General features: G+C 47.6%; 3 protein-coding genes across 3 annotated transcripts in view; 2 read left to right on the forward strand and 1 right to left on the reverse strand.

Annotated features, from left to right (window-relative positions):
- LOC307245161 (collectin-12-like) overlaps window positions 1–1,584 on the forward strand; it is a 40,193-nt gene extending 38,609 nt beyond the window's left edge. The window contains exon 10 of the mRNA XM_080020595.1: window positions 293–1,584. Within this exon, the coding sequence (XP_079876721.1) occupies window positions 293–312 (20 nt within the window). The 3' untranslated portion in view covers window positions 313–1,584. The remainder of the gene's footprint in view (window positions 1–292) is intronic.
- Window positions 1,585–1,732: 148 nt separating this feature from the next.
- Window positions 1,733–12,214, reverse strand: hacd1 (3-hydroxyacyl-CoA dehydratase 1). The gene is made up of 7 exons (XM_080020597.1): window positions 12,034–12,214; window positions 9,306–9,423; window positions 9,038–9,056; window positions 8,857–8,945; window positions 8,626–8,747; window positions 3,072–3,250; window positions 1,733–2,333 (listed from the first exon to the last, which is right to left on the reverse strand). The coding sequence occupies exons 1-7, from the start codon at window positions 12,144–12,146 to the stop codon at window positions 2,251–2,253; spliced, it is 723 nt and encodes a 240-aa protein (XP_079876723.1). The 5' UTR covers window positions 12,147–12,214; the 3' UTR covers window positions 1,733–2,250.
- Window positions 12,215–13,581: 1,367 nt separating this feature from the next.
- mrc1a (mannose receptor, C type 1a) overlaps window positions 13,582–21,497 on the forward strand; it is a gene marked incomplete at its 5' end in the record, with an annotated part of 28,165 nt that continues 20,249 nt past the window's right edge. Inside the window, 4 exons of the mRNA XM_080019824.1 lie at window positions 13,582–13,853; window positions 14,871–14,943; window positions 16,380–16,503; window positions 18,920–19,453. Coding sequence (XP_079875950.1) covers window positions 13,582–13,853; window positions 14,871–14,943; window positions 16,380–16,503; window positions 18,920–19,453 — 1,003 coding nt within the window. The remainder of the gene's footprint in view (window positions 13,854–14,870; window positions 14,944–16,379; window positions 16,504–18,919; window positions 19,454–21,497) is intronic.

A 21,497-nucleotide genomic window follows, 5' to 3' on the forward strand; every position in this document is an offset into this window, starting at 1 on the left:
TAATAATAATAGATTATAAATAATCATATTTTCCTGATAGTAAATAACATTAAATAATAAAATGATATATATATGTTATCATGATGCATTTTGCATCATGATGATAATAATAATAATAATAAAAAAAAAAAAAAAAAAAAAAAAAAAATAATAATAATAATAATACTATTTTCCTGATAATAAATCATTCCATGTCTCCCAGCCTTCGTTCCTCAGCTCCGTAAGGTTTTTATTTCTACACAAATTCAGTGTGTATTTCCATGTATGTCCTGATTCTCCGGTCTCTCCCCAGTGAGCCCCCCGGGGTCGTAGCGTCCTGGGGGGTCAGAGGTGACCAGCTCGACTGCCCGGCGTCCAGACGCAGGGCGTGGACGGACGCTACGGCGAGAGGAGAGGGACACTTTGAACTGGAGGCCAGTTTGTGTCCTGCCAAACCGCCTCCGCTGCTGCCCGGAACCTCGTCTCCTCTGAGGGAACTCAGTCCGGTGATCCCAGCGTTCCCAGCGTTCCCAGCGTTCCCAGCTTGTGCAATACAGCCGCAGGGAGCACGGATCAATATCTACTATACTTCTAGATCACAGAATCACCGACTGATTTGTACGGATATTTTTTTAATTGATTATCTTAAAGGCCTTTTTATATGACTTTATTCCCATGTACCTGAGTATCTGAATGTATATTTCATTATGTCCTTTTTTTTTTTAGGAAATCTTAATTGTATAAAGCCAAATGGACTTAGAGCTTTAACAGCATATGTATTGTTTTTTTCACCTTGTTTCCTTAAACTCATGGAGGTCCAGTGAGAAATCCTGAATCGTTTATCTGATGAGGAGGTGCTGAACTATATACACGTTCATTAAATGATTTCAAGCTCCAGATTGCAGCTTAACAACCGGAAATTAATATTTTGTGCAGATCAGATGGATCTCAATTATAAGAATTAAAAATGTGACTTATATTCATCAATTATCCACCTCCCCTCAGGGAGTTTGCATTTCCTGGTATTGTTAAACACTTTGGTTTGCCGTTTCGCAACGCGGGCCTTATTCAAATGTGGGTTCCCATCATTTAAAACTGTTCATAGCAACGGGACAAACAATGAAGCCCTTAAAAAATGTAAAATCTTCTTTTATGAAAAGTGTAAACTCACATTATAGTCAAGTCTTAATGCATTTTTTTTAATGTTTTGAACAACGGTAATATCACATTTTGCCAGTAAGAATTGATGCAACTTCCTGTCTCTCGTCGCTTACTTCCTGGTTCTAGTCTCTTACTTCCTGTTTCTAGTCTCTTACTTCCCGCTTCTAGTTCCGCACCCCCTGTTTCAACTCTCTCACATTAGCATGAAGCCGAAGGTTCTCACCGGAAGGTTCTTACCGGGCGCGCTGCCGACCTGCAAATCAGGTCGGCAGCGCGGCCAAAGCCCTGGAAACCTGCTTCAGCGCAGGCTCTGCAGCCTCCCACTTCACCGCATGCCCCATTGGAATGCATGGAAGCCCGGTGAGAAGCGGCGGCGGGCCGGCGTCCGGCACGGTCGCCTGTGAGCCGCCATGAACGACGGAGCCCGACGTTTTGGGGCGGGAGGACAGAGAAGAAATCCCTTAAAGTGTACCCTGTATAGACACAGACAACGGGACAGAGGCGACGCGGAAAACACAAAGGGAGCAGCGGAAGCGTCCCAATCTTCTTCTTCTTCCTGTTTGGCCGCGTCACAACACAAAAAACCCCAAGCTCGTGGTGATCGTCCTTTATTGGTTTGGCACATACCAACGCTACTTTTACACCTTGTCGTGATGATTGTGATTCTATAAAACAATTCTAGTCCGTGGCTTTTTTTTTTTTTTTTTTTTCCTGACACCCACTCGTAGGTATCTAACGTGGCCCGGGCGCCGGCGTTCCCTCCACGTCGCTCCTCCTCCTCCATCCGCTGCACAGAAGATTTCCATTCGTCGGATCCGATAGCACCTGCACCGGGAGGGACTCGAACCGCGGGCCTTGAAAAGCTCCAACTAAAACAGACGTAAATCTAAACGCTCCCCACGCCTCCTCCGACGGGCGGATGAGGAGGCGTGGGGCCCGGGCGGCAGATTGTTCCTTAAACTGGATCAGGGTGGGGGTTGGTGAGCGGATTCGACGCGGCGACGATTAAAAAACGAGACAAAGCGGGTTGGGTGGGCGGAGGGCGTGACGGGTGGGGTGTGTGGGGCGGGGGTCCTGGGGTTCCCGGGGATGGCCCCGGGGGGGGCGGCGCTAGTCGTCCTTCTCCACGATGACCTCCCCGAGAAGCATCCTCCTCCTCTGCCTCAGCATGTGGAAGTAGAGCTGAGGAAACACTGCAGAGATGAGAGGGAAGGAGGCGGAGGCAGCGTCAGCGTTCGGGTGGAGGAACCCTCTCAAAAGACCTTGCGATACACGGTCGGCAGGGCCCCCCCCCCCCCGGAGGCCCCCGAAACATTTCTCCAACCTGCGCTCATGTAGTTCATATGAATATCTACACATACCTGGAAGTGTTTGGGACGGCTTTCCAGGTGAGGGACAGCTGCTGGACCTCACCTGGAAAAACACCTGGATTCTCTCAACTACAGTCTTGAGGGGGTCCCCGAGCGGTTTCCCCTCAGAAGACCCCCAAATCAGACCTGATTCAGTCCTGAGACCCCCGGTGCCTTTTGCCTGACTCGGTTCTATTTTCGTGGTTTTTAAAGCATACGGTGCGTCACAACATGTCCTCATGTATTTTGTTCCAGTTTCTATTTGAACAATATATGTGACAAGCGTGGATTTTTGAACCAACATTTGGGAAACATTTGCCCCTGCGATGTCTGGTGACCCCCGGCGGGGGCCCGGCACCCCAGGTTGGGAACCACTGGCCTGAGCTACCAAAACATTGATAACAGCAAAATACAGGGGTTGAAAATACGCTAAGACGACATCTACCGAAGTTTGACTTTTGGGCCGAATTCCTCCAGGTTTTAGCCCGGACCGCTAGACCTCCGGCGGGGCTCTGGATAAACTCTGGGTGGACTGGAAGAACTACTCTGAGGGGGCATCCTGCAAGAGAGGGGGCTTCTCACGTGGGATGTAGGACAGCATGACGATGATGAGACAGTAGTAGTAGTCGAAGGAGACGTTGTACTTGTTGGGGAGTCGCATGGAGTACATCCCCGTCCTGCGGATGAAGGGCAGCGCTGCGTAGATGGTGAAGAGCTCCCCGGCGACGCCCAGCGGGTACATGACGATGAAGAGGTTGTACCTGGAGGAGGAGAGTGGGGTTAGGAGCCGGCTGAGGAGGAGGAGGAGGAGGAGGAGGAAGAGGAGGAGTATCAACTGAATACAAAACAAACCGACGGCATCGAGGATTATCTGCTTTTTTTTTTTTTTAACGCGTAGCAGCAGGAAATGAACGACATGTTGTCTCTGTGTTCGAATGAGCAGAAGCCAACGAGCTGTTTGGTGCAAGTTATGGATCAGGTCGTCTGTTTAGGATGAGGTGTTGGTACCACTTCATCCATGACCGCACCCACTCTGATTAGAGTACCTCAGTCAGCCTCAAAAATACCTTTTTAATTGAGTATAATTCCATTTTGGTTCTTAGACCATAACTGGTAAACTAGTGTACCACTACTAGAAATAAACAAGTTTATTTTTCACAATGGAATCTGAAGGCACTCTGCGTAATTCCAGATCATTCCAGAGGTGATGAGTCTGTTTGGTGCAGCCAGCGAGTGTTTAAATTCGAGGTGGAGGAAACTTTACTCTTAATTATTTCCTCGCTCCTTCCCCGGTCACATTCTTTCGCAGTAATTCCGCTTTGATCAAATAAATCAGCGCTTTGGAAACACACACGCACCATGGCTCGCACGCTTCCACGAACCGAAACCTGGAACAGGAATAAACGGGGAGCGCTGGCCCGTCCACACCAGCACGCACACGCACACGCACGCACGCACACACACACACTGGCGTCAGGAAACACAGCGTCATGCGGTACTTCATTCACATTTCATGCGCGAGGTCGACAGTTTCCGACTGGGACTTCCAGCTGTGCATCGCAAACTCTTTTTTAGTGGCCGACCCCTCGTAGATATTTTTCCACTTGGCATTGGGAGAAAACAAAAAAAAAATTTGCCAAAAATGATGTGCTGTATTTCTGTGAAACGCTACATATATAACATCATATACAACCAATATTTTTTAATACATTTTTTTTTTTCGGAGTAGAACCCTGCAGCAGTACCCTGAGTTACCCTAGCCCCCATCTGAGAAACACTGACCGAAAGGAACCAAACATTTCAACTGACATTTCCAGAGGGAATAAAGTCGCATTGCACTGCAAAAAAAAATCTATTTCAAAAGTTGAAAATAAATACTGCGAATGGGGTGAGACAGTTATACTTGAACCTGTACTTAAAGAAGATTTCCTAAAACGAGGAAAAACTATCTTCGTCATCCAAAACAACTAAAGAAAGATGCGTTGGGGCGTCTCCTTTCAGAGCAGAACACCCAAGGTCTGTTACTAAAGAAAAAAAAAAAAGGCGACGTCCCGAAATCCCGACATGGGGTCATTGCGGGGTCGGACATTTTATCTCGAGAAGAAAAATCGACTGTTTATTTTCACTGTTTTCTGTCGGGCGTCGCGAGGGGGCTGAGGTGCAACAGCTACTCCCTGCAGGAGTAACCTGAAGGACGACGTGTGATTAAACATGACAGGCGCATGTGGAGGGAGGTCTGGGAGGCTAGCGGTGGGGAGGGTGGAGGGAGGGGTGGGGAGGGTGGAGCTGCGAAGCCAGGGGAGCGTGAGGTGTTTCCCGATGAGGCGATTGTTACTGAAATAACGGGAGTAACTGAGGTTTAGAACAGAACGGCCATCTTCACGCCGCAGCAGATTCACGGGGATTGGAAAGGTCGTTCCCCAGCCCAACGCAGCCTTGCTCTAACACAGAAGGTTCATCTGCAGAACAGTCTTGGGTTCAGATACTCCTTCAGGTTTACAATTCAATTCATAGTTATTTAGTGACTTCCGGGGCGTCCATTGGTCAGCTGTGGAACTGACCGTACATCGGTCATCGTCAGCCAAGCCTTCAATAAGGACGGTGTGGTGCGGGGATGGTGTGGTTTGAGCAGCCACACCTGCCCCGGGTCTCGGTAGTTGGGGACCCAGGATCAGAGTGGCTGCACACCTGTTGCTCGTTGATTGGTCCAACGAGCAACAGGTAAAAGCCCATCCCCACACTCACTCAGGAGAGGAGCCCTTGTCATGACGTGCTCCTGGCTTGTTCCACCTAGCCCACTCTGCAACCCGGTTTACCCAGGTTTAGTAAACCTGCTAATTTTGGTGTGAAAACAGTAAAAGAAGCACTTCTTTGCTCCAGTAATACCGTTTTTATACCAAAATTAGCAGGTAAATCGTGGGGCGTGTCATGGTTCCAGTGTGATTGGCAATAAAACAGTAAAGGAGACGGCAGCTTAAACAAACAACAACATAAAACTGTATAACTTGGGGGGGGGGGGGGGGGGGAGTATTTTGCAGCGGCGCAAAACCCTGACGGGGCAGTAGCACCGGGTTACCGCCAGGCAAAGGATCATGGGAGTAAAGTAAGAAAATAGAATCACCCTATTTAAAACAAAACAATTCCATATGACATCATGTATGCAAAGACCGAAAATGAACAATATTATTATATATTATTTAAACAGCATTGGTGTAGGAATGAGTCTCTCCCAAGCCTTATGATCCAGATAAGCAGTTGATCACTGTATTTAAATATGTGGTAAGTTGCTCACCTCGCTTGGGTTTGAACAATGACCAATGGAACCATTTTGGGAAGGAAGTTACCCCCTGTGGAAAAGGTTCCCCAAACGCTTCGCAGAAAATATGCGGTAGAAGAACATGAAGAACATCTCCTCAGGAAAAGGGTTCTTTAGTCTGTCATTGTTCTTCACTGAAGCCTTTTAAAGAACCAGTTGAGGAACCACTTATCCAGGTCTGAGGGCTCAGATGAGTACTTTATGATCAGAGAAGTATTTCATGTACTTATGTCACCGTATGTGTGAATGAGAGGAACCAGACGTATCAAGGTCTGAATCAACAGGATGGATACTGTTCACCTTTTACTTTTATATATATATATATTTTTTTTATTATTATTATTTTTTTTTAATTATCTTAATTTTTTTATGCACCTATATACTGTAGTTAATATACTTTAAACAATTACAGTCTTTGCAAATATAATGACCCCTATTATAATGTAATTTGCTCTTCTCCTAGACCAGCAGCCCTAAAAATAACCGTCTTTTTTTGGTTGGAACTAAAAATACAATATACGCTTCTGAAATAAAAACAGGCCACTTGTTCTTGAGGAACACACTTCTGTCGCCCCGCTCAAAGATGTATTATTAGTCGAGGGCTTGTTTATTATTAGTGAAATGGCATCAGGACGCATTTCGGACGATTGAAACGTTACGGAGACCCAAATAGGTGACACGTGACGCGCGGCTTGACCTGCTTCCACCAAGCTGGAGCAGGCGTTCGGGGGCGTTGGACCGTACACCGATGACGAGAGACTGAAAATCCACTCCGGAAACAAGGAAAACGGCGTTGTTGTTGTTGTTGGCGCGTGGCGTGTAACAGCAACGTACAGATGTCGAGCACGTTCAAAATCCACTTTCACCGTTTCATTCCGTTTCCTCTGTCTCGCGTTTGAAGCGTTAAACAGGAAACCTCAAGTAGAAAGGCACAAACGTGGCCGTCTACTTCGGCCTCCTCTAGTCCCGCTGCACGCACTGCGCCCGGCTGAAGCTTTCCTCTCGGCACCTCAAATTATTCTCACGACCACTCGGGTTGACGCCCAACGATCGAAAAATGAGCTTCTGGCCATAAATCCCGTCGCCTTGGACAGGTCCGTCGGCCCCGACGGATCCGTTGTGGTGCTAACGAGCCAAGATCCCACATGTCTGAAGGAAGGCCGCGGGCGTGAACGGCACCGGTTTTGGGTTTTGACTCAGGTCCCGTATCGGCACGGTGGTCTGGGCTCCCTGCGCAGTGATCGAGGGCTCCACCGTGAGCATTCCCTGAAGAACGTGGCCCGCTCTCATGGGAGAGTCGAACAGGATGTGAGTGAAATATTGGGTGAACATTCCGTGACCAAAACAGATGGTCTTAAAAACGGGAGCAGCTGAACATGACCCCCCCCCCCCCCCCCGCCCCCGCCCCACCCCGCCCCCTCCCACCCTGTCATCTCCAAGCAGCTTAAAGGAAGCACCCGGCGGAGGGCCAGGGGGGGCGGACGGAGGAACGTTTGGTTGGAGGGTGAAGAAGAACAGCCGCCAGGACAACACGGGACCGAGGGCCGGGGAGCGCGGAGCAGCTCTGAGAACACTGTGGAGCCACGCGCCGGGGGGCCGGGGGGGGCCGGGAGGGCCGGGGGCCCGGAGCAGCCCGAGCGGTCACGCCCAGGCCCCGATCTCGTTTCACGCGGGGCCCGGCAGCGGAGGGGGAAGCCGGGCCAGACCGCACGTCATCGCGGAGCCTCAAACAGCCTTACATCACCCAGCAGCTGATGTCATAGCGACAGCGTTGCTAGGGAACGGTGACAAGCGTCCGACGGTTCATTTGACCTTTTAGCGTGTTTGTAAGACGCTCACCGCAGCTTGGCACTGGTCCTCCAGTCACCGAGTTTGTCGCTGCGTTTTAACAGTTATTTTGTATGATTACTATGACAGGGCCAGGACAGTAACAGTTACTTGGCACGTCAGTCGTTCCGGGCAGAGCAAGTGCTTTTTCTGGATTTACTAGGTACAGGTAGGTCACACACTGGTGTGTCGCTTTTTCCCTTCAAAGCACCACATGAAATTCGGCAACACGTCTTCAACCTGGATGACGCCTCTCCATACAACAGGTGTAGGTCGACGTCTCGGCGGAGCCACACAGGCACAGGGGCTTCTGGGTAACCGGATTTCGCAGAGGCCTCGCAGATTTCTCCGCCGATGCCCTTTTACGTTTTCGGTACATTACAGTTTGCTGAACGCGATACTGCCCCCCCAGTGGACACGTAACCTCGTACACAACATGCGTACAGGTATGAAGGCGAAGGGAGGAGAGGCGGGATCCGGCCTTCAGCCTACGCCCACGAGAACGGGGGGGAAAAATAAATCGCAGGAGCTTCTTCAAGGGCTTCCATATGGTTACAGGTGCTAGGCCTCCTATAACTGCAAGAGTAGGGTTAAAACTAATTATAGTTCGAGCTAAGTGCAGCCATCCCACTCAGAGAATAACTAATGAGGTGCTAATCAATAAACACACACACATGCTGATACCCAATACACACCGCTGGACTTCCCCACCCCGTCACATGCCGGACATGCTGGGATGGGCCGTCTATCAATATGAAGTACTGAGAGGCTGGACTGTGTTCTTGGAGAGTTCCTGAGAAGGATGACATGCCCGCGGGGGTGTCCGGCTCAATCCAGTCAGCCCAGTCACCCGTCGACGCACCGCCCATGTTTGGGGTGGAACGAGGAGACATTTTAAGCGAGCCTCAGAGCTTCTACAGACCACAGTCCAGGCCGTACAGGTATTGATAAGGGGCTCGCCGGGTGGAGGTCCCCCGGCACCGCTCACTCCACCTGGCCCATTTGATGAAGTACGGCAGGTGGTTCAGCAGGTTGAAGGTGTAATAGGTGTATCGCGTTATCTCTGTCACCGTCCACACCACCAAGAAGAGGACGACGCTTTCTTCATTCTGGACCTTTCGACCCCCGAGTCAAGAGAGGGCAGAAAACACATGAGAATGGAGGTTAGCTGAGTCGGCGGGTGTGGCTCTGCTGCCTTGTCACGCTAGGAAGACGGTCCCTCACCTGTCGGATGCTGTTTGTAATGAACCAAACCATGAAGATTCTTGAGCAGACTTGAACCCCGGTTACAATCACGGACGTCCTCACGATTCCTGGGGAACGGCAATAAAATAATTAGGATCACCACGCGCGTCATTAGTGTCAGCAATATTCATTAAAATGAAAAGAGGAAACCACAACGTACCGATTGCACAATGTCCCACCTGTGAACAAGACCCACGACAGTGAGTTCCGGTCTAACCCGATCACGGGTAACACTCACATGCTCTTGGCGATATCCACAATCCTAATTCAGGGTGTTTAAATCTGTAAAATGGCTGGAAAACCGGGGCCGACTTTGCATTCAATCACAAATCACAAACACATCCCGTCAGTAAAAAAGTCACCAGAACCCAGGAGAGCTCCAGCGCAGTGGATGGGCGCGGTTATTTCATTTCGCTCAAGGTTCTTACCTCGACCAGTGCAAAGGTCTGGAAAAACTTGAGCGTTCTGGCTATACTTCTGTAAAGGCCTTTATGCGTTCCCCTCTGGATGTAGAAGCGAATCATGGTCATCGCCAGAACCAGCCACCTGCGGAGGAGCGGCTCGGGTCAAACAGCGGAACAAGCGGGTTTCTACCGCACGGGGGCTTCGGGTCAGTGGACAAACCCTGCGAGGCTTCTGCCCAAAACAACGCTCATTTAAAACGGTTACAGCTGAAAAGTCAAAGAGAAGGTGCATTCTTAAATCACGTGAACTAATCCCAGCGCTTGGAGCTCCACCCCGTTTCCTTTGGTGGAACCTCAAGCATTCGTTAATCATTTCATAGAATCCCGTTATTACGTGACGACTACAGCTTGCACACGACACACTGACAGAAGACGTGGAGAGTGGCTTGTCTCCACCCCCATGACGACCGCGGCATCTCTGCCTCCTGATGGTTCCCAACAGGGTTCCACGGTGAGACTTGCAGTCCTAGCCACACTTCCTTCACCTGGACGCCCCGCCCGCCGGGTGACTTTCCACGTTTTGGAAGCCAACTGTGGAGAAGACACAGTGGCAGGCTCTGGCTGTCACTGGGGTGCAGATGTGAGCCGTGGACAGAGACCCGCGTCTAAAGCAGCCTCTGAACACTGTCCACCTCCTACCTCATGGATCATGGCTACTACTGCTGCTGCTCCGACGACAACGCTCCTATTTTCCTGAACGCCATGACCCTGGACATCTTGGGTTAATTTAATTTGTGGAATTTCCTGGGACACACATGTCTATTTCGCGCGATATTCTTATTTCCATAGAGGTCTGCCCGCTGTGCACCTTCTGCCGATGTGAATCCTTCTTGCATGACCCTTCTCAAGGTCTCTCACTGCCCCTTCTTTCTGGGTTTCTGGGAGTTCTTGCTGTTCGGTCCGAGCGCTTTCACACTGGGGAGGGAGGATGTCAGCTGGGTCTGTAAGGCTTAAACTGCGACGAAGGGATTTTCAATTTTAACTGTGATAATGAGCTTTGAAGGCTTACTCCAGTTTTTTTGGCAATCTGCTTGTTGTCTGTCTTATCAGATTCAAATGAAAAGGTCAACACCAATTTTTATCCCTGTGTGTCCACTCCTGAGATATTGACGGGCTGCATGCTAACGGTGTACGCTCAATGCATGGCCGCAGAGGGGATCAGCTAGTCTAGCTCCCGTGAAGTTAGGTTAATACACCCTCTGGCATCTCAAAAGCTGAGGTATGGAAGCACTGTATCTTTATGACGAGTCAAGACTAAAAACCCCGGTGCTGTAGGGTTGCCAGTTCAGTTCAGACCTGGCAACCGTCATGACACTTCATGACGATTCAACTTCAACTGACTATCATCAAACCATCAACAACCTCGACCTTGAAATGAATTAGATGTGACTGTGCTCATGGATCTGTCCAGCAGGCCTACATGGTTGGAAAGGGTCATAGCAGAGTCAAGCTGAACACAGAAAATACATTTTAACCCCTGAAATAATTACTAAAAAAATTAATATAGTAGGTCTGACCATTGACTGGAGATGTTGCTATTTACAGTTAAATACGGTTAAATACACTAAGATACAGAATGGGTCCCGAGGTATCTAGAGCTATGAGAGAGTTAAATTTAATACTGTAAAAGACCTTTTAAGACAACATTTTTTGACCCATAAGACATATTTTTGAACAAATCATCTCTATTATTACTAAGACTATAGGACTATATATGTGGTTCAGGGCAAAGGTTAGAATTTGAGGGTTCTATGGATTGTTATTAGAACAGTTTCCTTCAGGTCAGATTGCAGGGTAAGAGATCAGGAACTGGGATCAATCTAAACAGGACTTTTTTCCACACAAATTGAGGTAAAGAGTATAAAGAAAAAATAAAGTATGTCGTATATATAAAGTATGAAGATATTCTTGGATTTCTCTCTCCAGGTAAGTATAAGGTTCTGCGCTTAATTTTGTGAGAAATGTTGATTGATACCGGAGGAACTTGACTCACGCTGAGAAAAATAAATGAATGGATAAATAATATGGATGAATCAGACCACTTCTGACCTCCGCATTCACATTTAAGACTACCCAACGACTTTTAAGGCCTAATACTTGTACATTTAAGACGCTGTAAGTATTTTTAAGGACCCGCCGACAGCCAGGGGTTTGGCAGCCCGGTGTTATTGTCAGTGTCAGGTGTCCTGAGCAGGAAGATCAAACCCAAACGTCGTTCACTTTGTATTATGTATCGCGGCGCATTCGGACCGTGCGTAACGCTGGACGCACAATTCATACGCGCTCATTAAAATGTGCCAATCGTGCATTTCACCGTGGGAGCTCCAGTGTCACCGTCTAAACTTATCACTGCAACTGTTGGGTGTGCATGACGCCCACACGCACACGCACCCTATTTGGAAAGGCTGACCCGGCGTCACGGGGCTGCACCTCCACCCTGCTCCCGCAGAGCAACCATGATTATAAACTCCGACGCCGTGGAGACATTAGTAAAGCGGCTCTTTCACTGTTTTCCTTTTCCTTCCTGATGACAGGCTTAACTTTAGAGTCACACACTGAGTGTGACTCTAAAGTGAGAGGCGCAAAAACACGCTCCTCGAAACGGCCGGACGCACAGGGCGCACGGGGCGCACGGAGCTCCAGGGAGCGGCCTGGACCCGTGGGCTTCCTCCCCGCACGGAGAAACACTCACCCGGCCGTCATGGCGATGTTGTAGAAGGTGAGCCATGCTGTGGCGATGGCCCCCTTGGTTCTCCGCTTGTTGTTGGTCTCCTTCTCCTCCACCGAGCCGTCCTCCTCCGCCATGCTGCCGGTGACAGAGCGGGGAAGTCCTGACAGCTGGGCGGGGAGGGTCCGCCCTGCTGCAGGGTCTGCGCCGCCCCCCTCCCGGAGCCTCTACCGCCCCCCTCCCGGAGCCTCTACCGCCCCCCTCCCGGAGCCTCTACCGCCCGCTTGAGCCTCTGGTCCCCCGCCCCCTGGAGCCTCTGCACCGCCCCGCTGGACGATCTGCACCGCCCCGCCGGAGGCTCCGGCGCTGCAACAAAGGCTGCTGAGGGCCTGCAACCTGCTGCAAGCCCGGGGCCTGCACCAACTGTTTTTGGGGTGTGTAGAAGGGTTGGGCTGGGGGGGGTATGGCTATGGTAGAAATTAGTACTGTAAATTTGGTCTCACTTTGAAGTGCCATTACTTTGAAAACATTTGTGTATCTATCTACACAGAGGGTTTTGGTTTGGGTTTTGGTGGCCCTAAACAAGAAATGTGTGGCCCCATAACACACATATCAGCTGTACACATACGATTGCAGCTGAATGGTGGACTAATCTCCTCCCACCCAAGTCCAGAGAAAATTAACCTTAACTTCTGATTTGCGTAATGTCTATATGGCGGAAAAACCATGTCCATTCAGTTTGTGATTGATGGTTTTATTTCCAAACACCACAGTATGAGCAGGGCCCCAGGCTGGTGGTTACTCAGGGATAATGCTCTTTAATATGATAACGTTTCACTTTTGATCCAAGCTGTTTCTGTGTGATGGCTGACACCAGACCCTGTTTGACTGAAGGACGCTATGTACCACTAGATGGCGCTGTCTAAACATAGGTGGAGATGCAGGTGGGCGCCTGGAGGCTTCTTGGTTGCAGGGTTTGGTACTTGGATGTACTCAAGAGGGTTGGCAGCCTCTAAACCTATTTTGCATTCAGTGAATTATAGTTAAAAGGCCTGATATAGTGAATGTTAAATGGGTGTAATGTAGTCCTAAGTGAATAATCCATCCATCCATCTTGCGTGGCTGCCTTCTGTCCTGGTTCCTTCCTGATGTATAGGACACATTAAAAGGGACAAAGCTCTTACAGTGGCTAAAGCTTTGTGGCTGTGTTGCTTGTGATTAGGTTGCTCGTCCGTAAATTCACTATTTTTTAATACAATCATTTAATGTGTACATCCTTCAGGGCCGAGCTTGTTTGTAACCTGTGCAAAGAGAGTGGAGGGGGCAGCCACATCACCGTCACACCGAGAAACACAATGCCTAGTGCAGTGTAAGCAGTTGGGTGAGCAGCGAGCCCGGACTGTGGTGTAGAAAATGCTAGTGGAGCCCGACACAATGCTGGTGAGCGCAGCCTGACCGGCCCTGAGAGGGACAGGGGTCGCCTCACTGCGACAACACCCCTCTCTCAATCCCTTCCCCGGCTTTCTTTCTTCTTTTTTTTTTGGATTGCCCCAGTGCAGGGGCTGCCACAGCATGGGCTCGGGGAGTAGGCTGAAGTTCGCCCTGTGCGAGGTGCTGCAGTTCGCAGGCCTGTGCGGGCCTCTCTTCATTGTCATGCAAAGGTTCGCTGCCATCGTGGCGAAGGTGAAGACGTCGGCGCAGCCCCCTGGCGACGGCCACACGGCCTACTGGCTGATCGTAGCCTCCTCCATCGCCTACGTCACCTCCACTGCCCTGCTCGTCTGGGTGCCCATGAAGTACATGGTGTTCATGAAGAAGAAGTTCCTTATCGGGCGGAAGAAGTGGTGAGTGCTGCCTGTCTCCATCCATTTATCCAGGGTCCGTGGACCCCACCTGGAGCTCCACTGCTAAGCTGTGTAGTCAGGAGGAACCACAGTAAACAGAGAGCTAGAGGTTTCGGAAGGTATATACAGTATGACTGTTACTGTCTTATTAATCTTAGTGCTCGCAAAAAGGTCCTTTTTGAAGACGGAGTTGGTTCTCTCTGTAAGATCTGGACAGCGGGCCAGTGTATCATCTGGGCCTTGAGAAGTTTAGTTGAAACTCGTGCTAATTCCACAGTAATCACAGTACAGTTTCAAAGGCCTTCGCGTCTCACATGTAAATGAACAGTATCCCCAAGGTTTCCCCACATGGGCAAGGAAAACTGCCTTGTTGGGAAATGGAAGAAACAGTGGGAAGGCGGTACAATGGGAGGAATGCCCCGTCCAGGACGTGCAGGCTGCAGTGGATCCCGAGTGGGCGACGTTATTACGCATTGCATAACAAGACGTTAAGTATTTCATATGCTATGTCAACTAGAGAATATGGGAGTCTATTGTGCTGACGTGCAATGCCGCAGGTACAGTAAATACCCCCTGTAGAGACGTGGGCAGCGGCAGGACCAGTCATCGCCTGAACAGGAGTTAAGATATCAACTTGTGTAGACTTGAGAAAAGTTAAACACCTTGTTGAGAGCTTCACTGTCCAGCTCCTGGTGATGACATGCAGAAACTATAGGACGGTGACCACAGCGAATCACATCGATTTTAAATTCTTTCAACGGGCAGCCGCTGAATTGATATCCCGGCGTTGTCATCACTATGCATCCTACAGCCGCTGCGTAGCACACACTCAAGGAGCCAAGACTAAAGACTTAAGGATTTTAAACCATCTTGATATTCTCACAAGAGTCCCAGACTAGTCTGCGACCGAGGTTCTCCAACCAGACGACTGACAGTGATGACCTCTGGGACTAGACCTTAGTGAACGTTGTAACAGGAGCTGGCAGCTCACCCTGTTTCTCTCTCCCCCTGGACCAGGAGGCCGGTGGCTCTGGTGTATGTGATCCTGTCCACGCTGCCCTGCTTCGCTGTTCTCATCGCCAGCTCCGAGGTAAGACTCGTCATCCCGCTACGCTCTGTCCATCCTCCCCCTCCGTGTTTACGTTCTTCTGACTTTGGACTCTCAGCGTTTGAACCTCAAGCGGCCAACGCATGGCGAGACTCCGAGTCAGGTGCCGGCTGGGCTTCAAAGCTAAATATTGATCATCTGAACCATGTGCTTGTTGTGTGGAAAACATCCATACTTGTTGTCATTAAACATGGGTATTTAAGTGGTTATTCTAGAAAATGTCCAATGCATCTTATTTTACAATTCCTAAAAAGTGCCTTGTTTCATAGCTCTCACTGCTTGCAAACCATGTCTTCCCACTAGAAGCGCTTTGAAAGGTCAGCACTAACTGGGTCAAAGTTCAAACTATTTGAACTTGTGACGTGGTGACTGCGCACATTTGCACCGGATGTGTGAACGTTTGAGGCAGATGTGCACGCAGCTGCAGGGCTCGCTAACCTAGCGGTAGCACGGCCATGTTAGTTCTATTGTGGGCAGTTCTCCAACGCTGCCGTGCCGCGTTGTGCTGTGGAATAGAAGCCAGCAAACAAGATGAAATGTGTCCCCAGACGCACATTATGAGGCTGTTCCAGGTAAGACTGGTCGCCTAGTGTGTGCTGAACAGAGGTGATGATCTGTCAGGAATCCAGAGGCTCTCCAGGGAGGCCTCTCCATCCTTCTGGATAAGGAGTTCCTGATAAGCAGCTTAGTTTCTCTTCCTCTCCCAGATGTCCCGGTCAACTCATCCGTCCGTCAGGCAAATCCTGGCTTCCTGGCTGGCCCGAGCCCAGGCCCTATTAGCTGTCTATGTGGCACTTTCTAAGTGCTGGACTGACCCCGGGTCGCTGCTTATCTGGTGTCTTTTACATGAGAGTCATAAATTCAGCTCAGATGACCTCCTAATCTCCTTTGTTCTGTGTCCTGTTGTTAGTCCTGACTCAGGAAAATACCAGAGCCCAGAGGCGCGAGGCTACAGACCCAGAATGTGGAGGACTTGCATCGCTGCTTCCCAAATGTCTGGGAAGAGCTGCGGCTCAAGTGAACAGCAAACAGCGATTCGTATATATATATATATTTTTTTCAATTAACTTTTTGTCTAGAAATGCTGGTGCATCGATATGTTCGGATTTTCTGGCCGGTCCCCCGAACCGCTCGATGCGATCACATCATGTTACGATTATAGTTTATAGTCTGAGCAGAAGATGTGAAGATGAAGTTTGAAATATTAGAAAATAGTAGAACCACCATGAGTTCTTTAACACGTTGAACTTAAAAGCTTATTCCATGATATTCCCTGTGAACTGGAAATGTCTGAGAAGGTTTGGGAGGAGATCCGTCTTGGGGAATTTCAAGGTCTGTTATTTTATGTTTGCTGGGCCTGATACCGAGCTCAGTTTTATTTCCATTCGTTTTTTTTTCCTGTTGTGCTGCCACTCCAGGTCCAGATAAATAACAACATGAAGCAGGACACGTTCACGGAGCTCCCGGTGTCGCTGGTCCTCTTCTCCCTCATCTGCATTGACATCGTGGAGAGGATCCGTCACTGCAGACTCACCGGACAGGGTGCGTCGCAAAATAATAATAATAATTATTATTATATTATTAATAAAAATAACAACAATAATAATAACAGTAATAATAACAATAATATTTATAATAATAACAATAACAATAATAATAACAATAATAATAATAATTACTATTATAATTTTTATTATTATTATTATTACTATTATTATTATTATTATTATTATTATTATTATTATTATTATTATATAATGATACTAATAATGATAATAATGATACTAATAACAATAATAATAATAATAATAATTATTATTATTATTATTATTATGATATTATTAATAAAAATAACAACAATAATAATACCAGTAATAATAACAATAATATTTATAATAATAACAATAACAATAATAATAACAATAATAATAATAATAATAATTATTATTATTATTATTATTATTATTATTATTATTATTATTATTATTATATAGTGATACTAATAATGATAATAATGATAATAATAATAACAATAATAATAATAACAATAATAATAATAATAATAATAATAATAATAATAATTATTATTATTATTATTATTAATAATTAATTTATTACAAACTATATGGTTAACAATATGTTGATAATTTATATGGATTCTATGAACTAGAGAGATGTAAATACTCTCTAAATACTTTCTTCTGGATTCACAGGTGATAATATACCCCTCTAACTGGTTATATACACTTCTGACTGGTTATATACTGTTCTGACTGATTATAGACCATTCTGACTGGTCATATACCGTTCTGACTGGTTATATACCGTTCTGACTGGTTATATACCCATCTGACTGGTTATATACCTCTGACTGGTTATATACCGTTCTGACTGGTTATATACCCATCTGACTGGTTATATACCTCTGACTGGTTATATACCGTTCTGACTGGTTATATACCGTTCTGACTGGTTATATACCCATCTGACTGGTTATATACCTCTGACTGGTTATATACCGTTCTGACTGGTTATATACCGTTCTGACTGGTTATATACCCATCTGACTGGTTATATACCTCTGACTGGTTATATACCGTTCTGACTGGTTATATACCCCTCTGACTGGTTTTATACCCTTCCGACTGGTTATATACCTTTTGACTGGTTATATACCCTTCTGACTGGTTATATACTCTTCCAATTGGTTATTTACCCTTCCAACTGGTTATATACTGTTCCGATTGGTTATATACCCTTTTAACTGGTTATATACCTCTCCAACTGGTTATATACCCTTCAGACTGGTTCAATACCCTTCTGACTGGTTATATACTCTTCCAATTGATTATTTACCCTTTCAACTAGTTATATTCCGTTCTGATTGGACACATACCCTTCTGACTGATTATATACCTCTCTAACTGGTTATGGACCTCTCTAACTGATTATATACCCTTCTGACTGGTTTTATACCCTTCTGACTGGTTATATACTCTTCCAATTGGTTATTTACCCTTTCCACTGGTTGTATATCTTTCTGATTGATTATATACCCTTCTGACTGGTTTTATACCCTTGTAACTGGTTATATACCTTTTGACTTGTTATATACCCTTCTGACTGGTTATAAACCTCTCTAACTGGTTATATACCCTTCTGACTGGTTATATACCTGTCTGACTGGTTATATACCTCTGACTGGTTATATGCCCTTCTGACTGGTTTTATACCCTTCTGACTGGTTATATACCTGTCTGACTGGTTATATACCTCTGACTGGTTATATGCCCTTCTGACTGGTTCTATACCCTTCTGACTGGTAATATACCTGTCTGACTGGTTATATACCCTTCCAACTGGTTGTTTATCTTTCTGGTTGGTTATATACCGTTCTAACCGGTTAAATACCCTTCTGACCGGTTATATACCTCTGACTGGTTATATACCCTTCTGACTGGTTATATACCTCTCTAAGTACATTAACTAGACAAGGTAGCCCTTTTCAAGCTACAGTATGCATACCATTAATGCAAACAGTAAATTCCTTAATTATTCTTAATTTACTAAAACTTTTTGAAATGGGAGGATTTGAAGAAAACCACGAGGAGAAGCCACAAGAGACGCCGTGAAATGACAGAGTTTGACAGATTTTTCAGAGAAAACAGGAAGTGAGGAAGATGAATGGACAAAAACCAGTGTTTTGGAAAGTGGGGCACGATAACCCACAGTTTCTTATGAATGCTTTCTTCTCTGGGAAGGCACGGGGACAAAAACGTCAGACGGCCATGTTGGAAGCCGCATATTTAAGGAAGGGCAGTTATGGCTGGTTTTTGTTGCAGCTATATTTTGGCTCAAGCCGAGTTGATTTTCATGGAGGAGGAATTTGAGCCGGTCTGGGTCGGTGCATTGTGCTTCCCTGCTTCAAGTCCTGCTTTTGTGTTTCCCTGACCTGCAGCCACCGAGCTGGACAGAGATGCTGAGATCCCGTCCACGATGCTCACCCACGTGGAGCAGGTCACCCCCGTGGCGGCCATCACGCAGCCCGCTCCAGGTCCAGCAGCGGCGGGGCCCGCCGTGCCCGGCCAGGCCACGCCCGCCCCCGCGCCGCCCGCCCCCGGCCCGCAACCGGACCCGCAGAACGGAGCGGGAACCCGGCCGGAGACCAACGGGACGGTGCCGGGGATCCCGGTGATCCCCGGGAGGCCGTTCAGCATCTCGGGGGTGAGCTCGCGCTCGGTCAGCACCACGGCATACCACCTGTCGCCCTATGCCTACACTGGGCCGCTCCGCTTCCTCTGTGCCAGTGACGCCCGGGCTGAGGTGTTCGTGGACAGCTTTGTGTTCTGGATGGACACGGCGGAGATGGTTCGCGTGGCGGGGCACCCACTGGTCTACTACTCGGGCTGGGTGTTCCCCATCTACATCTTCAGCTTCCTGTCCTGCCTGCGGCTGGTGGTCATGCCCCACAGTCCGCTGCTGTCCTCGCTGGGCGTCGCCCTGCAGGACCTGCCCTTCCTGTTCGTTCGCATCGGCCTCATCGCCTTCTTCGGCTTCGTCACGCCGCTGCTGTACCTGATGAAGAACCTGCTGGTCTGCTTGGCCTTCGTCTACTTCAACTTCATGACCAAGCTGAGGATCTTCAACACCGAGAGGATGTTCTTCTGAGACTGAGAGCCTCAGGTGTCCGGGGCAATCTGGTGGACAGAGAACCTGGTTGAAATTGCCCCGTTGTACGACAGTCGGCTGAAGCTCTTCTCTTAACACTGGATCAATTTAATAGATTCTGACGCCAATCCCTCGCTACCACATTGACGAAAAACGTCTTGGTCCGCTTGGCCTTCATGACCAAGCTGAGGGTCTTCATCCGAGAGGGACTAAGACCCTCACCCTCTGGGACTAAAAGCCTCCACGAGGAAAGTTACAGGGAGCAGTAAATGGGCACAAATAACAGGGACAATCTAAAAGGCTTAATGTGGAATGGCTTAGCGAGGCAAAAACGTCAACATTAGCAACGTCAATGAAACAATTGCAATTTTTACAAGTTGTGGGGCAGCACATGTACTATCTGTGGCGAGAAGATGGAAAAAAATAGATATCAAATTGAAATTTAGATTAATTAAAACAAAGGCTTAAGGAGTTCAAAGATTACCAGACATTGAGGGTCGTGAGAGGTCCCGAAAAATCTGTAAATATAGAAAATATTGATACAAAGTCCAAATTTTGGTGGCACGTTAAACTCCCTATTTTTGGCATTTTCTGCCTAAATTAATGAATTTAAAAAAATCATTTAGTTGTATTTTCTTTTGTTCCATCAATGGTAGCATGGTGTCCTACATCACTGTTAAAGGTGGTTTTTCAGAATGTCTCACAGAACAGTGGGACGAGTGGGTTCGGTGGTTCCTGCGCTGGGCGGAGCAGAGATGTAGCAGTAAAACATATTTGACAGGAGAAAGTGGTCTGGTTTGACGGGCCGAAGGGGAGTTTTAGGAACCGTGTTCCTATTTGCTGTCAAAGCACTACGTGTCGTTAAAGTCTTTTATTATTTCCTATTTGTTGGAACAACGGCACCTTGAGAATGTACCTGTGATGTCACTGCTCATGAGTTTACAGAGGACAGTTTTTTTTTCTATTTCCATAAAGTGCAGTGAATATGTGAAAATATAAATCAATGTTGTTAATTGAGGATTTTTATTTTTTTGGCTAAGTTATAATCACATTCACAAAATGAAAACAGTGTGAGTTTGTACTATTGACATATTTATTTTGATAAGATGAATAAAGAAAATGTAAAATATCTGCCTCGTCTTTACAATATGTCTCATTAAACGGGCTGCGGAGAATTCGAAGACGAGATAAGATTGGGAAACAGTTTATTCATCCCTGGAGGGAAATTCAGGAATCAGACGGGGGTAGAGTACTCAGAATTTTCATTAAATGAAGTAACGGTTCTGTCAGTTAGGGAAGATATTAACACATAAGATGCAACTTGGGTGAGCGTTCAAAAGCTTTTGAGCTTCAGCGTTCGGACAGGGAGACGACTTCCCATCATTGTCTCCGATCATTCAATTGAAACCCCCTGCAGCCACTTGACTCAGCCAATCAGAGTCCACAGAGCCTTCCTGGAGGATCCCTCCGTCAGGTCAGGCGTCGCGTCCTCTTCCGGCCTCTCCTGCAGCGGGGGGGCAACACGAGTCGCTCAGAGGTCCCAGCTCGAGGAAAATGGTTGAAATGTGGCACGGTGGCGCAGTGCATTGCACTGCTGCCTCACAGCAAGAAGGTCCTGGGTTTGATTCCCGCCTGGGGCGCTGTTGGCACCGTGCTCCGGCGGGTTATCTCCCAAATAGGAGCCTTTCTGTGTGGAGTTTGCATGTTCTCCCCGTGCTCACATGGGGTTTCCTCCACCTCACGTCAGTAAGGACCCCCATCCAAAAACATGCACCCATCATCGTCTGACCAGCGATGGACACTTGTCCCCGGGCGCGTCCACGTATGCTGCCCACTGCTCCTGGCTCTGGATCCCCGGAGGAAGGACA

Source organism: Zeus faber (genome assembly GCF_960531495.2).
Source record: "Zeus faber genome assembly, chromosome: 19".
NCBI classification, from domain to species: Eukaryota; Metazoa; Chordata; class Actinopteri; order Zeiformes; family Zeidae; genus Zeus; species Zeus faber.